Consider the following 17,739-nt stretch of genomic DNA (forward strand, 5'->3'; position numbering starts at 1 on the left):
CCTCCCATTTATGTTTTCCTTTCTAGTGTTGATTGTGTGCAGATGAGACATTTTGGCCCACAGCATTGAAAACAGCATTGTGTGAAACCATCTGCCCTTCTAGAGATACTGGATGCCTGAGCCCTCCTGTCACTTTTCCTGAGGAGTGTTCTTATGTCAAAGACCTCCTCCCCTTTAATTTCTTCTGGTGAATGTTGTATACATGTAGCATTCTTTCTCAATAGGGTTGCACATGTAGGATGCCTTCCCCGTCTCTAGGCAGGAGTGAGTTTGTGGGTGCCTCTTGGTGATGCTGTCTTGAAAGTACCCCAGCACACACCCACAACCCCAGGCAGCATAGGTGCTTCCCCTCATTTTCTTTGCCCTATTTGAGCATGTGATACCCTCCATTTCCATTGCCATTGAATGAATGGTCTCTTCCTGACGCCCTTATGTCCTTCCTTTCCCCAGAGACGAGGTGCAGATGAGACCCTCCTACAGCAAGTCCAATGGACAGCCCAAGAGCCTGGGCTCAACTTCGCCCACCCCAGGCCAGCCACCTCTCAGCAGCCCCACTCGTGGAGGAGTCAAGAAGGTCTCTGGAGTGGGTGGGACTACATATGAAATTTCTGTATGAGGAGGAGAATCCACTGTCATCTCCTCCCTGGCTGATTTCAAAATGCATTGTCCCTGGTGAGCAGGAAAGGAGGACATGATCAGCAGATGGTTACCCCAACACATGCATGGACTATTTTTTAACAAATCCATTTTTTTGAGGTGGGGGAAACCGACAGGGACAATTACCTTTTTAAACTAAAATATCTGGGATTGGGAGAGTCCCTAAACACTACAGCAGGATCTCAGCCTTGCTCCTCAGCCTGCACTCTTCCTCTCAACCAGCCAAGAGACTGCAGTTTGTAGCGTACACTGCCGAGAGAGAAGGGATGGGGAGTCGCTTGCTGTCAGCACTCCTCTGTGGGAGAAGGTGCAAGCTGTAGCCTGCCCCACTACCAACGGGACAGTCAGTTGTGGACCTCGTGCAATCACTCGCCTAGTGCGGTAGGAGTGGATCATTTTTAAATTTTTTTTATTATTGTTACGGATTCTATTTTTTTCCTCTTCTAAGTTACTGGGTGTGTGTATATATAAATACTATATATAAATATAAATATAAAAAGAAATTATATATCTACCCATACTGAGGGAGGAGGACCCAGGCAGAGCTCATTAGCAGGGCTTGAGGGAACATGTATAAAGCATTTAAGTTCATGTGAGTCTGAAAGACTGTATTAGATCAGTCACCTGCTTTATTGGTCCAGCAGCCTAGAGGATTAAGACACCCCTGTAAAACAGCCACCCCAGGACAGGCAGGGCTGAGGAAGTGTCTTGCTCAACATGACGTTGGACCTTATTGCTGTCTGCCTGGTTATCCTAGTGACGATAGCTTAGCCTTCCTCTATCAGACGGGCTTGTTCCTGGCTAGTTTACCCAGCTCCTGGCTCATCCATTCCAAGACATGGAGAGAAAGGACAAAGTCCATCTTCTCCCCAATCCCTGTATCCTGCTGGAAGACTTTCCCCATGGGTAGATACTTCCTTTCTCAAGAGACTTGGAAGTGTCAGGAAATCTAGGAGAGGCTTTGAAGTCCTGTGTTTCTCACTTTGAGACAGCCTTAGACTCCAAGAAAACTCTTAGTGACAGATGCCATCCACAGCAAGCTAGGCAGGTCAGCATGCAAGGCACTAATTGTGCATTAGGGGCATGGAATGGTACTTGGGGTGTTGTGCAGGGAAAGGGCAGCAGTGGCATTGAGGCTGGGTCCTTTTCATGGAAATATCACTTGTATTTAGTAAAATCTCCTCCCAGGTGGTGTGCCTGTTTTTTTTTTAATGTTGCTTTTATGAATTGCTCCATATTGATTTCTTGTGGTGTCACAGTTATTTCCAAATCGGGCAAGAGAAAGAAGAGGAAAAAACAGAAAACCAAAAAGCAATATTTTTTCCATATGCCAAAAATCTCTCTCTACCCATGAAAGTAAAACATACACACACACAATTTTTTTCTCCATATGCCAAAAATCTCTCTCTACCCATGAAAGTAAAAAACAAAACAGCAATCTTGGGAATCCAATAGTTGCCAGGCACTACTGACTCTTTCTCTATGGCAATATCTTTACTGTGCTCTCCACAGAGCTACACTTTTATTTTTATTATGATTAGCCATTTTAAAATGAGGAATAAAAAATATAATGAGCCACTCCCTCCATGCTTGTGTGATTCTTGTTTATTGTCCTGGGGAGGACAGACATCCTGGTGGTTGCCCTCCAGCATGGGCTTGCCATGCTGACCAGTACAGGAAGCTTCCTTTTAGATGGCTCTGTGAGCAGTCTGTAACACTTAACTCAAAAGGATTTTTTCCCCTCAAAGGTAAGTGAAGCACACTAATTTCTTCATTCAGAGCCTCCTTAACAGAGGCAGTCATTGTTCATCCTTTGATAGAGGACTGGTTCATAAGTTCAGTTGCTGGTAGCTTTTGATATCAGCACTTAGGGTTAGACTTGACATCTTCAAGCAGTGCTGGCAGAAAACCGTGAACCTCAAGTGCCCTTCATCCAAAAGCAAGACAAAGGTTTGGATTTGACAGATCATTCCCACAGGTGGAGTGCTGACCTGTAGATTGGGACTTTCTTGCTTCCCTGTTCTTACTGTAGTCCAAAGTACCCCCAAATGACACTTGAACAAAGAGGACTTCCAGGAGCAGCAGCAGCAGCAATTATATCCAGAATTAAACTTTATATTGATCTTAAAGGTATCACTGGACTCAAACTGTTGTCCATATATAGATGTCCACTAGAGACAGGAGGGCATCAACATTCATTGGTAAGAGCCAGTTGGTGTAGCAGTCAGGGTGACAGACTAGGATGTGGACTAGGCTTGAAACTCCACCCTGCCAGAGAAGCTTGCTGAGTGACCTTGGGGGAGTCACACAGCCTAACCTCCCTCACAGGGTCCTTGTGAAGGTAAAATGGAGGAGTGGAGAATGATGAAAATGGCTTTGGGGAGAAAAACAGAGGTAAATAAATAGCCTTGTCACGAGGCAGAGGGCAGTTTGAATACAGGAGGTCCTCCATTGGTGAGGAGCCACCAAATTCTTAGTCTGGTCCTGCTTCATGACAAGGAAGTGTGCTGGCTGAGCTCTCCAGAGCTCATCTGATTTGGCTTTGACCTAGGCTTACAGCAAGGACAAGGTTATTTCCCTTTTCTTTCAATAATCTCTTCTTTCCCAGTATGCCTAGAGGAAGCAGAGACCACCCAAAGAAGGAGAATTGGACTTGAATTATCACAGCATAAGATCAAAGTAATGTAAAGGACAGATAAGGGTCCTACTGTGATTGGTATGTTCTGGCAGTTTATCCATGCCATGGGTACCTCAAGGCATGTGTGATTTGATCTGGCCAAAAAGTACTCTAATCGGCCTTGATTTGGGCATGGATCGGCCAAATTCGGTCCAAACAGCCATTTCCCAATAAGTTTAAATAGCTGATTCAACCTTGCTCAAATCACCAGAGTATTATTTGGCAATTTGATCAAGTGGCTATTTAAACTTTAAAGGGAAAGAGAAAGGGGGAGTTCTTTTTGTCTTTTGCAAACTCTGGGGTGGGGTGGTGTTTGAGGAAATAATGGGGGTGGAATGGGGGCACCCTCTTTGAGTGCCCCTAGAATTGTACCCCCTGGTCCAATCTTTTTGAAACTTGGGGATTATTTTGAGGAGAGGCTCAGGCAACCACACAGCATATTTGGTGCCTCTACCCCCACCCCCTGCCTGGAGCCGGGAAAAGATGGAAAGGGGAAAATCCTAATAGACTTGAATAGTGCCATTGATTGCAATGGTGCTGGCTGTATTTGATTTGGATGAATTGATTCATACCAAATTGAAAATGGTCAGGATCCTCTCTTCCTTGCACATGCCTAGGCTAGACTAATGCACACTACATGGGTCTATGCTTAAAGGCAACTCAGAAACTGCAGTTGGTACACAATTCAACCCCCTCCCCCAGCCATGTTGGCCGCAAAGTGGATTATGCATGTTGCGCCCATTTTCAGGGACTTCATTGGTCATTTATTGGGTTCCATTCATGGTTCTAATTCATCTCCAAGGTGTTTAATGGCTGTGGAGCCTCATACTTGAAGAACCATCTCACCTATTATATTTAGTTGAGACAATTGTGTTCAATTGAGTAAACCCTTCTGAAGGTGCTATTTTGTAAACAAATCAGCACATATTTTCATGCACATTCTTTGGTGGCTGCTACATTGTGGAATGGCCTGCCTGAGGGCATTAGGAAGGCCCCCATGCTTCATTCTGCAGAATGTGCAAAGCAAATGCTCAGCCGAGCATTTTTATAAAGGGATCAGAACTATGGTGGATCATCTCAGGTATGTAACACGTATATTGCAATGTTCATTAGACATATTGCCTTCATTCTTACTGCAGCATAGTCACTTCTACCTTATAGTCCTTTCTTCATAATAGTATGTCAAGATGCCAGGCCAATGGAACTCACTGGCTTGTGAAGAGCTGCATTCACAGTTGCTGTTATTGAGAAGATGCATGAGGTCGACTGCACCTTGACAATGCAACTTATCCACTTTCCTCAGTGCTGCCTGTTTCAGGGAGGGTATCAGCTACCAACTATAAGCCCCACAGGGCATTTTCCGGAAACATGGGACACGTGCCATATTGGAGAAGAGTGCACTGAAGAGCTGCATGAGTATCACTGCCTTAGACAGTTTCCCCTCCTGCTTGCATTGTTTTCCAGTTCTTCAGGCCTAAACTCATTGCATTGTTTGCTGTTTCACATAATTGTTTTTCATCTTATAATCCACCTTGACTCCTAGAAAGGTGGGCTACAAATCTTGCAGAGGCCCCGGGTGTGCTTTCCAGGCCACAGGGAAGCGCTCAGGGGTGGGGGAGACGGGGCGCTTCCCAGCCCTGGGGCATGCTCTCTGCCAGTGCGCCTGGTGGGGGGCACCTGCAGCATCCTCTTGCCCCGGGAAGGCCTTGCACCGCATCACGCATGCGGTGCCAGGCCTTCGGTGCCAATGGGCCCTATCCGGCGCCTTCCTCTCCTGCATGCCCACTAGGGGGCCACTCTCCTCCCCCCTTGTGCCCACCCGCTTCTCTCCGCCAGCCAAGCCCTGCTTGCCCTTGCCCCTTCTCTCCTTTCAAAGCCCATTTTTTATAAATGGGCTTTGCTGCTAGTCAATAAAATAAAAGCAACAAGCTGAATACTTGAGATGGAGGCCAGAGAGAGATCACAGAACAGTTTGGACTATTAGGAACTGCCATTTCTGTGTAGTTGTGGCACTTTAGCATTGTAATAGTTTGTTTTAAAAGACCGCACCATTGTGCTGTGAAGTGAGTTAGTGCCTTTGCACTAATGGAAGGTGTGACTGTACTTCAACAACACGCAGTTTCAACAGCCATACGTGTGAAGTGGGGGAGTTAAACGTCTTTCGTCAATTGTATTGTATTTACATATTTATTACTATATTCAACAAGTAATATTTATTGGATTTATTTCCTGCCATTCTCAGCATGCCGGCTCATCGTGGATTGCACTTTAAAAACCATTAAATATAACATTACACAATACAGCGTGGCGGTAAAGCAATCCTTCCCTGTAATGGTACTCCTGCTGACAAGGTAGCAGAGGGACTATATCAGCCATGGTCGTCAGCCATGATGTTCCAAAAGCGGGAGGGGGGTGTGTGTTTCTTCCTGAGGGGTGGGGAAGGTACCAGATCTTCCTCCAGCACTGGCCTAAGTCAGACCTGGCAGAAAAGCTGTCTTACAGGCCCTGCAGCTCTACCGGGTAGGGGACAGGACTAAAAAGGCCCTGGTTGAGGTCAGGCGAGCTTCCTTGGGAACGACCAGCAAGTTGGTACCCACAGAATGCAAAGCCCTGCGGGGAACGTAGGGCAACAAGCAGTCCCTCAGATATGCAGGTCCCAGACCACAAATGGCCTTATAGGTTAAATCCAAAACCTTGAACCTGATCCATGCCGCAACTGGCAACCAATGCAACTGCCTCAGCACAGGCTTGATATGGGCCCTCTAAGGTGTTTCTGTGAGGACCCTGGCAGCTGCACTTTGTGCCAGCTGCAATGTCAGGGTCAGGGACAAGGGCAGGCCCGCATAGAGTGAGCTACAGAAATCAATTCTTGAGGTGAGTGTTGCATCAATCACCATGGCTAGGTGCTCAGAAGACATATAGGGTGATGGGAAAATGCCTGGCACCAGCCCTTCCAACAACCTTACCCAGAAATGCAAGATGTGAGTCAGGACAGTAGCTGGCTGGGTCCTGTGGATCCAGTGATAGCTTTTTAAAGGAGGGGGCGAACCACTGTTCCCCTCAGCAGCTCACGGAACTCCCCAGTAGACAGGAAGATATTAATAATATCCCTGAGCTGGCCTCCTATCAGCTGGCCTCCCCTTTGAGCACCCAAGATGGGCAGGATCCAGGGGACTTTATCCACGAAATAGCTCACTAATGCCTCATAGCTCAAGTCCAATTTGCTAACATTTTGGCGCCCCTCCTTGAGGATGGTCAAGGATCGAACTACCTTAAACAATTGTGCTGGGTGAGAGCTAGCAGATGAAATTTCTGTGGCAAAAGTCCCATTTTGCCACTTTCACTGCCATCTCATATGCCCTCATAAGCATGTGATAAGAAGTTCTTGCCGCCTCGTTGCAGGTTTCCCACCACACTCGCTCTAGTCGTCTCACTTTCCTCTTCCGAAGCTCCCGGGTATACCAGGGAGCCTGCTTGAGGTGAGGGCAGAGAGGACGCCTAGGGGCAATCTTGTCTGGCTGCCATCAGGCGGGACTGCCAACGAGTCACCAGGAGTCACTGGGTCCCACAGAGCATTCCGGAAACCAATTGGATCCATAAGTCTCCGTGGGTGGGCTAAAATGGGCCCCTTGCCCAAATAGAGAAGGGGTGGTATCCTGAGCTGGGCCCGCAGGAAAGGGAGGGTCATGATCATTCCCATTGGTTTCACCCCCAACCTCTAGACATTATTTGGGTCACGTAAACAGATGCTGTGTTTGCAACAAATGTGCATGCAAACTTTGTGCATCCGCTGTATGTCAAACTATAGGAATCCATAGTATGTGTACTTATCTAGGACCTGATCAGTTTGGGAATGGGAGGCATGATTACAGGTTCCCTGCTCTGAGGTGATTGTATATTCAGTAAGTGTATGTATAATTAAGCAGCTGTTTCCACCTTATATAATAGATAGGGTCATGTCAGCATGCTTAGGGAAACTGTGGTATGGAAGAAGCCATGCTCTTGTGAAAACTGAAGTTCTTAAGGCCATCAGCAATTCATAGTGAGAAAGGTGGGGTTCTTTCTGGATTTAATTATAACAATTGAATTAAACCTTAGAGTGTTATGAGATTGTTTAGCTAATCTGTCATCTCTGAAGGACACTTTTCTCTGATGCAAGGAGGAAGGGAAATGTTTAACCTGAAGCCATAAGTACAACTTTCTGACCTTCATTGTACGGCAGTCCTCATGTTTACTTAGCTGACTCTTTTCCTCCCATGACTGTTCCAGGAGTTTAAAGGTAAAGGTAAAGGTATCCCCTGTGCAAGCACCGAGTCATGTCTGACCCTTGGGGTGACGCCCTCCAGCGTTTTCATGGCAGACTCAATACGGGGTGGTTTGCCAGTGCCTTCCCCAGTCATTACCGTTTACCCCCCAGAAAGCTGGGTACTCATTTTACCGACCTCGGAAGGATGGAAGGCTGAGTCAACCTTGAGCCGGCTGCTGGGATTGAACTCCCAGCCTCATGGGCAAAGCTTTCAGACAGCTGCCTTACCACTCTGCGCCACAAGAGGCTTTCCAGGAGTTTACTCCTAATTAAAATGTTCTAATTTCAAAAACAGTTCATTGATAAATAGTCTAATCCTCTACGGCTGTTTTGTATTAAGTTAGCATCACACTTAGCATTGGCTGCAGCTCTCTAGGGTGCCTAATACTGAAGATCCTTGAATGAGACTCTGGTGCGTGAACCTGACATAACTTAATTTTTCTCATCTCCCCTTTGATTTAAAGCAGCTGAAGTCTGATGAGAAAAGAGTGTGTGTGTATGTGTATATATATATGTGTGTATATATATATGTGTGTGTGTATATATATACACACACACACACACACCTTTATTGGCATAACAATAAGAGGCAAGTACAGACAAGCAGGGTAAAATTATAATAGAATAAAATAAGCTAATATCTTTAAACCCCGCCCCGCGGCGCAGAGCGCCACAGAATAAATAAAAGAGTAAGGCCTCTGTGGGAGGAGTTAGGGCGGGACCCGTCCGGGATAAAAACTCGGAGAGGGCCAATCAGGAGCCGCAAAGCTCCTCTCCGAGAGCCACTCAGGGGCCAAGCGCATAGCGCGCCTCCCTGTTGGCCACTTGGCCCGCCCCAGACTCCTCACCCACGCCACTGGCGAGCATGCACCTCCAACGACCATGGCCCAGGTAAGTGCGAACCGCTGTTATCCCGGCTTCGGCCGGGCCGGGGCGCTCCTTTGCAGACATGAAGGTGCGCCTGGGCCCGGCAGAAGCCTCGCACTCCCCCCGCCGCCGTTTTCCGGCTTCAGCCGGGCCCAGCCTCTCCTTCACAGCTGTGAAGCAGCGCCTGGGCCCGCCACCGTTTCCAGGCTTCTGCCAGGCCCAGGCGCTTCCTCGCGGCTGCGAGGGTGCGCCTGGTCCCGGAACAAGCCACCAACCTTCTTAGGCTTCTGCCGGGCCCCGGATTCCCCTGGCCCCGTCAGAAGTCCACCCAACAAACACACACACACACACACACACTGCTCTTCCCCCTGCCCAACCCACCTCACCTCTCCCTTAACCCTCCCTTCCCTCCCCACACACACACACACCTTTTACCCACAGAAACGCGCACACACACACACTGCCATCTCCCTCCCACTGCCCCCCTGCCAACCCGCCCCTTCACATATACCCCTCTCCCATCCCATTCTATCTACCTTCCTTCTTCCCTTCCTTCCTCCCTTTCTCCATCTCCTTCTTCTCTGTCTCTCCCTCTCACTTACTTCCTCTCTTAATTCCTTGATCCCTTCCTGTTCTTCTCCCTTCTATCCATCCCTGCAAAATCCTCTTCCCCTCCTTTCTCCCTCACACTCCTCCTCCCTTCTTCTACCTTCCTTCGCGACATACTTTCTCCCCACACACTAGCACCCGCTGTATTTCCCTTCACAGCGGGCTTTATTTCTAGTTATAGACTAAAATACAGTAAAATCAGCTGATTAAAACATCTTAATTCAAGCTCGATAAGCAGCCATTAAAAATTCAGCTACACACAATGTGGTCTCTGCAGAAAGAACATTAAGCAGAAACTGGAGTGTAGCTTCATCATTTACTAGACCTCTGGGACAAAGTAGAGGAGAAAACAGTATATATATTGTCCTCTAATCATCTAAATATTTTTGTATATTTTTGCAAATATTTTACCCTGAGTCCTCAAAACAGCTTATAATGTAAAAAAATGGATGCACACAACACACACACACAGACACACCAGTTATGTTCCTTGTTTGCATTTTGAATTGATTCTCTGTACTTCAAGTGACCACTGCATAATATTCCAAATGGGTCTTGGGCAGAGGATTTTTGTGTGTCCATCCATAGGGACCCATGCTAATCTTAACTTGGCTTTAGATCCTTAGTAAACCACTCACTCTAGTTAATGTAGCTTAACAAAACAGGAATCCAAATGATGACTGTAATACAGTTTGTATACATGAATGAACTTTATTATTTATTTATATTCTGCCCGCAAACTCAGCTATTACGGACAGAACAAAGTTTGAGTCCAGCGGCACCTTTAAGATCAACAAAGTTTTATTCTAGGTTATAAGCTTCTGTGCGCATGCACACCTCTCTCTTCAGACAAGTCTGGCAAGTCATTCTTAGCCAGAGTACAGAAACTCCTGGGGGGGGGGGGGAGTAACATATACATAATAGATCGCAATGAGAAAGATACAGCAGATCTTTGATTTGTGCCTATTACTTTAAAAATGCCATTAATACACTGGCACTTTAGGATAATACCCCCCCTGCTCTGAGTAAACTTATAATGACAAATATAAATCAGGCATTGATGAAGAACTAGGTGCAGTAGTTAACTGGATTAGGACTCCAGTGGGCTTTTAATTTCTGTAGCCATTATCCATGGTGTATTCCTACTATATCATCATATGCAGGTATGTTTTAGTCTAAACCAAGATTTGAGTCTAGCAGCACATTAAAGTATAACAAAATTCCCAGGGTATACGCTTTTGGGAGTCAATACTCCCTTTATCGAGGGCGAAGATCTGAGACCACTGATTGTCTCCAGTGACAATTCTCTTCTACAGCCTTGATTGTGTTCTGCTTTGCCTCAAGAAAAATACATGCAGTTGTTTGTCACTTGGAAGAAGTTTCTGCTCGAACAGTAATGCAGACCCGACAAGCTCTTGCATGAAGCCTGTGGCAGATCATATGCAAGAAACAGGAGTTATCTATCCAGTCTAACAGGGTTGCGGAAAGGCTTCAGTAGCCTCAGGACAATAACCATCAGGCTGCTTTATAATAAGGAATGGATGCCAGTGATGTTGGGAATCATGCAACTAGTTCTTTATTAGTCTTCTTTTGGAAGCCTTACTCCCTGGCAAACAGACAGCAGCACTATTTTTATTCCATCTTCCTCCAAGGTACATTGGTGGGCAGATGTCCGGATTCCTTGACAGAACAAAGTGAGCTGGAAGACACACACAGAGCCTGTATTTACAGCAACTGCTGCTCTATCAAATGCATTTTTAGACAAGGAAGAAAACTAGCTCTACGCAAGGCTGCCTGGCTGTGTGCCTTAATGGGATGGCAGCTGGGAATGTAATATGTTCATTCTTACTATGAAAGATTCACAAAGAATGCTGTACCTGTTCAATTTCTATTAAATTTATTGCAGTTAAAGATATAGAAGTTAGTGCAGGGAAATCAGATGTTCCATCGTTAACATGGCTAAGGGTGAGGAATGGAGGTGGCAGCTTCCCTTGTATAAAGGTAAAGGTTTCCCCTGTGCAAGCACCGAGTCATGTCTAACCCTTGGGGTGACGCCCTCCAGCGTTTTCATGGCAGACTCAGTACGGGGTGGTTTGCCAGTGCCTTCCCCAGTCATTACCGTTTACCCCCCAGCAAGCTGGGTACTCATTTTACCGACCTCAGAAGGATGGAAGGCTGAGTCAACCTTGAGCCGGCTGCTGGGATTGAACTCCCAGCCTCATGGGCAAAGCTATCAGACAGCTGCCTTACCACTCTGCGCCACAAGAGGCTCCCTTGTAAATGCCTTGTTAAAAGGATCTGAACTATTAGCTTCACAAGCAACTTGATCTGGGTTATTATTAGCCCCTGCTTTTTAACAATCGTGATTGTATGGAAGTTCCTACCATAAGCAACCCAAAAATCTGTGGCCTCTGTGATTCACATTTTTCCTGGACAAGTTTTGGGGAAGATTCTACAGCTTTACTAATTAACGAGTCACATCACTGGACAGCTCTTGTCAATGTTTCTTCAATAATTACATGTTTTTGTATAGCTCACTGTGGTAGTTCTTTTCTCATTGCTAAACAAAACCAGATCCTTTATAATAGTTTCTACATTTAATGCAGCGGTTCTCAACCGCTTTAACGCGGCAACCTCAGCAGCAGCAGGGTCGGCCCCTTCTCCTCCAGAGAAGGCCGGGGCAGGCCTGGCCTGTACCTTCAGGGGAAGGTGAGGGTGGCCAGAATCGGCAGCAGGCGGCAGGCAGTGGCAGAGCCATGGCAATGGCCGCCTCCACGCCACCCCAACTGTTGTGTGCCTGTGTGGCTCCTCTGCCGCCGGCCCCCCACTGCCACTGCCTGTCGCCACCTGCTGCTTCCGGCCACCATCCGCTGCTTGCCTCCGCCATGGCAAGCAACCTGGAGACCCCACAGAAGGCAACCCCAAATGGGGGTGCGATCACAGGATTGAGAACCAATGATTTAATGTAGTCCCCTACCATGGATTCCCTTTTATTGTGTACAATGAATAGTTGTTTCTGTGTACTTTGAAGAATATCCTTACTTGTTCTCCAGAACAGCATTAATAGCAGCTGAGCTTTCCGGTATACTTCTTGGAAATGATACTTTTTGGTGGGGTGCTGCACAGTAGCATCTGGACAGTGTTCTAGATGAGACATACAACACATCACAAGACATCCCCCCATCAGCTTCTTATTTGATAACTTTGTTCTGAAACAGAGTGTAGTTTGAGAAACAGCATTTCTATAAATGTGGTTATGGAAGGGTATCTGGGGGTCCATGATTTCTGCTACTGCTGCAAGAAGGCAGCAGTAGATTTTTGGGACTAGGCTATATTTCCAGGTTCATAACTACTACCTGAAAGCCAGTATCGTCTGATAATAGGAAGAACGCCTGAAAACAAAATAGGTACGTGAACTTATTCACAGAGTTATTGTGAAAGCAGAGATTTTACAAGCACTTTGCTAGTTAAAATAAGAGGAGTGCATAGGACAGGTGCAGTTGGTATAAATCGTATTCTCTACATCTTTGTTATGGGCTAGCAGTAGTCATGATTTTCCCTCTATTCCAAACCTACAAGAGAAATCCACAGGCAGATAGTGTAGTATGCCCAGTTAACCACCCACGGACATAGCTTTGATTTTCAAATCTAATGTGGTATACTTAGTCCCAAGCCAGGTACCCCAAAAATGAAATATCCATGTCAGACAAGAGGAATTTCTCCTCATGTCAATACAGTTGATATATGAGGGTAAGTCAAAGTCTTGCTGCTAGGGTTCCAGTTCATACCTGCATGAGTTTATTCCAAACAAAATGTGTTTAAACAGGTTTCTGCGATCAGTGGATGGATGTGGACAGGTTCTCACAGTGACACACTTGTCTTAGTCTCATTATGGTGCTTTAAAAAACTGTATTGGAAGTTACACAGAGGAAATTTTTCCCCATCCCAAAGCACCTGCTAATTCTTCAAGGGTAGCAAGGGCTGTGCTACGAAAATGTTATTGGAAAACCTCGCCTACCTGAAATCCCTGATTTCGCCTCTTCAGACTCTCCCCCACCCCCCACAAAACTCAATTGAGTGCCTCAAGGATGTCAAAATTCCTGTTTTGATGTGGTGTAAATTTAAAAGTGCAGTGAATGGAAACACCACCTTCAGAAGTGTATAGATGGAGGACATGTTGAGAAGCTTGACATTTTCATATTTTTAATAAAAATTTCTATGATTTTGTAGCAAGACTTTTTGACTTACTCTCATAAGTGACCAACATTAGAATGTGACCATCTGTTCCACTCAGATGTGTTACTTACTCTTTAGAAGTCAGATGTTGAAATACTGGTAGTTAAGACCTAATTATTAATGTATGTCTATAAAGGAAGCCATTCTGCGTTAGAAGAGAAATAATGGTATCGTTAATGTTCACTTCACTTGCTTCCTTGCAAAAAGGAACTATTTTTAAAAATATTTTTTAAGCAGTAAAAGGTATCCCCTGTGCAAGCACTGGGTCATGTCTGATGGGGTGACGCCATCTAGCATTTTCATGGCAGACTCAATACGGGGTGGTTTGCCCCAGTCATTACCGTTTACCCCCCCCCAAGCTGGGATTGAACTCCCAGCCTCATGGGCAGAGCTTCAGACTGCATGCCTGCTGCCTTACCACTCTGCGCCACAAGAGGCTCTTTTGTTGTTGTTAGGTGCGAAGTCGTGTCCGACCCATCGCGACCCCATGGAATATGATCCTCCAGGCCTTCCTGTCCTCCACCATTCCTCGGAGTCCATTTAAGTTCACACTGCTTCAGTGACTCCATCCAACCACCTCATTCTCTGTCACCGCCTTCTTCTTTTGCCCTCGATCACTCCAAGCATTAGGCTCTTCTCCAGGGAGTCCTTCTCATGAGGTGGCCAAAGTATTTGAGTTTCATCTTCAGGATCTGGCCTTCTAAGGAGCAGTCAGGGCTGATCTCCTCTAGGACTGACCGGTTTGTTCGCCTTGCAGTCCAAGGGACTCGCAAGAGTCTTCTCCAGCACCAGAGTTCAAAAGCCTCAATTCTTTGACGCTCGGCCTTCCTTATGGTCCAACTTTCATAGCCATACATTGCATCTGGAAAGACCATAGCCTTGACTAGATGCACTTTTGTTGACAGGGTGATGTCTCTGCTTTTTAGGATGCTGTCTAGATTTGCCATAGCTTTCCTCCCCAGGAGCAAGTGTCTTTTAATTTCTTTGCTGCAGTCCCCATCTGCAGTGATCTTGGAGCCCAGGAAAATAAAATCTGTCACTATCTCCATTTCTTCCCCATCTATTTGCCAGGAATTGAAAGCGCCAGATGCCATGATCTTTGTTTTCTTGATGTTGAGTTTCAAGCCAACTTTTGCACTCTCCTCCTTCACCCGCATCAACAGGCTCTTTAGTTCCTCTTCACTTTCTGCCATTAGAGTGGTATCATCTGCATATCTGAGGTTGTTGATATTTCTCCCTGCAATCTTGATCCCAATTAGTGACTCCTCTAATCCCACCTTTCTCATGATATGCTCCGCATACAAGTATATACAGCCTTGCCGAACTCCTTTCTCAATTTTGAACCAATCAGTGATTCCATGTTCAGTTCTCACTGTTGCTTCTTGATCTGCATATAAGTTTCTCAAGAGACAAATAAGATGCTCTGGTATTCCCATCTCTTTAAGAACTTGACACAATTTGTTGTGCTTCACACAATCAAAGGCTTTAGCATAGTCAATGAAGCAGAAGTAGATGTTCTTCTGGAACTCCCTAGCTTTCTCCATGATCCAGCGTATGTTGGCAATTTGATCTCTAGTTCCTCTGCCTCTTCGAAATCCTGCCTGTACTTCTGGAAGTTCTCGGTCCACATATTGCTGGAGCCTAGCTTGTAAAATTTTGAGCATAACTTTGCTAGCATGAGAAATTAGTGCAATGGTGCGGTAGTTTGGACATTCTTTGGCATTGCCCTTCTTTGGGATTGGAATGTAAACTGACCTTTTCCAATCCTGTGTCAATTGCTGAGTTTTCCAAATTTGAGTGTAGCACTTTTACTGCATCGTCTTTTAAGTTTTTGAATAGTTCAACTGGAATGCTGTCACCACCACTAGGTTTATTGTTGCTCAGACTTCCTAAGGCCCATTTGACTTCACATTCCAGGATGTCTGCCTCCAGGTCAGTAACTACCCCATTCTGGTTATCAGGGATGTTAAGCTTGCTCTTGTATAGTTCTTCTGTATAATTTTGCCACCTTTTTAAAATCTCTTCTGCTTCTGTGAGGTCCCTACCATTTTGATCCCTTATCATACCCATCTTTGCATGAAACGTTCTCTTCATATCTCCAATTTTCTTGAAAAGATCACTGATCCTCCCCATTCTATTGTTTTCTTCTATTTGTTTGCACTGTTCATTTAAGAAGACATTCTTGTCTCTTCTAGCTTTTCTCTGGAATTCTGCATTCAGTTGGGTGTATATTTCTCTTTCTCCCTTGCCTTTCATTTCCCTTCTCTCCTTAGCTATTTGTAAAGCTTCTTCAGACAGCCATTTTGATTTCTTGCATTTCTTTTTCTTTGGGATGGTTTTAGTTGCTACCTCTTGTACAATGTTGCGAACCTCTGTCCATAGTTCTTCAGGCACTTTGTCCATCAGATCTAATTCCTTAAATCTATTTGTCACCTCTACTGTATATTCGTCAGGGATATGATTTAGTTCATACCTGAGTGGCCTAGTGCTTTCCCTTACTTTCTTCAATTTAAGCCTAAATTTTGGAACAAGAAGCTGATGGTCTGAATCAACTCCTGGTCTTGTTTTTACTGACTGTATCCATCTTTGGCTGCAGAGCACATAGTCAATCTGATTTCCGTGTTGACCGTCTGGTGATGTCTATGTGTAGAGTCGTCTCTTGGGTTGTTGGAAAAGAGTGTTTGCTATGATCATTGTATTCTCTTGACAAAATTCTACCAGCCTGTGACCTGCTTCATTTTGTACTCCAAGGCCAAACATGCCTATTATCCCGGTTATCTTTTGGCTTCCTACTTTAGCATTCCAATCCCCCATGATGATAAGCACATCTTTTTTTGGCGTTGCTTCTAGAAGGTGTTGTAGGGCTTCATAGAACTGGTCCACTTCATCCTCTTCAGCAGCAGTGGTTGGGGCATAGACCTGGATTACTGTGATGTTGAATGGTTTGCCTTGGATTCGAACTAAGATCATTCTGTCATTTTGAGGATTGTATACCAAGACTGCTTTTCCTATTCTTTTATTGATTATGAAGGCTACTCCATTTCTTCTGCGAGATTCTTGTCCACAGCAGTATACCCGATGGTCATCTGAATTAAATTCACCCATTCCTGTCCATTTTAGTTCACTGATTCCTAAAGTGTGGATAAACTAAGAGCCTATTTTGAAAACCCAATGGACAAGTTCAAAAGAGGCTCTTTACACTACTTTAAATATGGCAGAACTTATACCACCAAGACTCCTGCCCAAAAGCATAAAGTGGGAAAATATTAAGGTACAGCCAGATAATAGGACACTACTACACTGTGATAAGTTTGTTTCTACAGAAAGTCAGATTTAACTTTTATAGTGTTTGAAACAGGATAGGTAACAACTGACCCTTGTAATCATCACAGTAACCTCCTCTGACTTGATAAGACTTATTACTGCGGTGGGTGGATATGATGAAGAAAAGATCTGTGTTTTTGAGAGAGTAATGCAGAACAGCACAATGTAAGGTTTTGTAATAGAGAAGAATTACAAATAGCTTTTGGTTTGTGGCCCCTTCCTCTGAGGAAACCTCTATAGCCCATGAAACAAGAAGTTTGAGGAAATTCCTCCAACTAACAAGCACATTTTGCATCTCAAATATCTCTCTTCATTTTTATTATAATTATATTAGTTAGGTTATGCTGAGAGGGCATAATGGGCCCAGGGTTTTACCCAGTGAACTTCCTGACTTTCCCTGATTAATATATAGCTGCAGTGCTTCAGTGTGTCTTTGTCAGAATAGCTATCAGTAGTGGGGGTGGCAGAATGCACACAGGCTGTAGCAAAAGAAACTTCAGTCAATAATAAGTCATGCAAAAAGATTTTGAGGAGCAGGTTGCTAAAATCATCAAGACAAGCAACAAATGTTTTAAAATATATATTGAGAGCAGGAAACCAGCCAAAGAAGCAGTGGGCCTTTTGGATTGTAAAGGAATAAAGGAATTTTTGAGGGAAGATGGGGAGATGACAGGGAAGCTCAATTTGCTTCTGTGTTCACTGGGGAAAATGTGGGATGTGTACCCCTGCCACAGCCGCTATTTCAGGAAGTGAGTCTGAAGAATTGAGCCCAGTTGAGGTGACCAGAGACAAAATTCTAGAGCTACTGGAGAAACTAAGAATGTAAGAGTCTTCAGGTCCTGATGGTATGCCCAAAGAGTTCTTAAGGAGACCAGATTTAACGTCGATTACCTCTACGAGTTATTATATTTATATACTGCCCTCCCCGGAGGCTCCGATCGACTATCACTAAATGTAGCTGCTGCTCCAGAAAACTGGAAAGTAGCAAATATTACACTCATTTTTAAAACAGGACCCAGAAGGGAACCAGGAAATTACAGGCCAGTCAGACTAACTTCTGTCT

At 45.1% G+C, this 17,739-nt stretch overlaps 1 protein-coding gene across 4 annotated transcripts in view; it reads left to right on the plus strand.

Annotated features, from left to right (window-relative positions):
- The window catches only part of ZDHHC5 (zDHHC palmitoyltransferase 5), a 46,181-nt gene extending 43,939 nt beyond the window's left edge, over nt 1–2,242 (plus strand). For all 4 annotated transcript variants that reach the window (XM_077320995.1, XM_077320998.1, XM_077320994.1 and 1 more), the window contains one exon: nt 451–2,242. In XM_077320995.1, coding sequence (XP_077177110.1) covers nt 451–616 — 166 coding nt within the window. In that variant the 3' untranslated portion in view covers nt 617–2,242. The remainder of the gene's footprint in view (nt 1–450) is intronic.
- Nucleotides 2,243–17,739: the final 15,497 nt, after the last annotated feature.

This window comes from Paroedura picta, chromosome 2 (assembly GCF_049243985.1).
Source record: "Paroedura picta isolate Pp20150507F chromosome 2, Ppicta_v3.0, whole genome shotgun sequence".
In the NCBI taxonomy this organism is placed as follows: Eukaryota; Metazoa; Chordata; class Lepidosauria; order Squamata; family Gekkonidae; genus Paroedura; species Paroedura picta.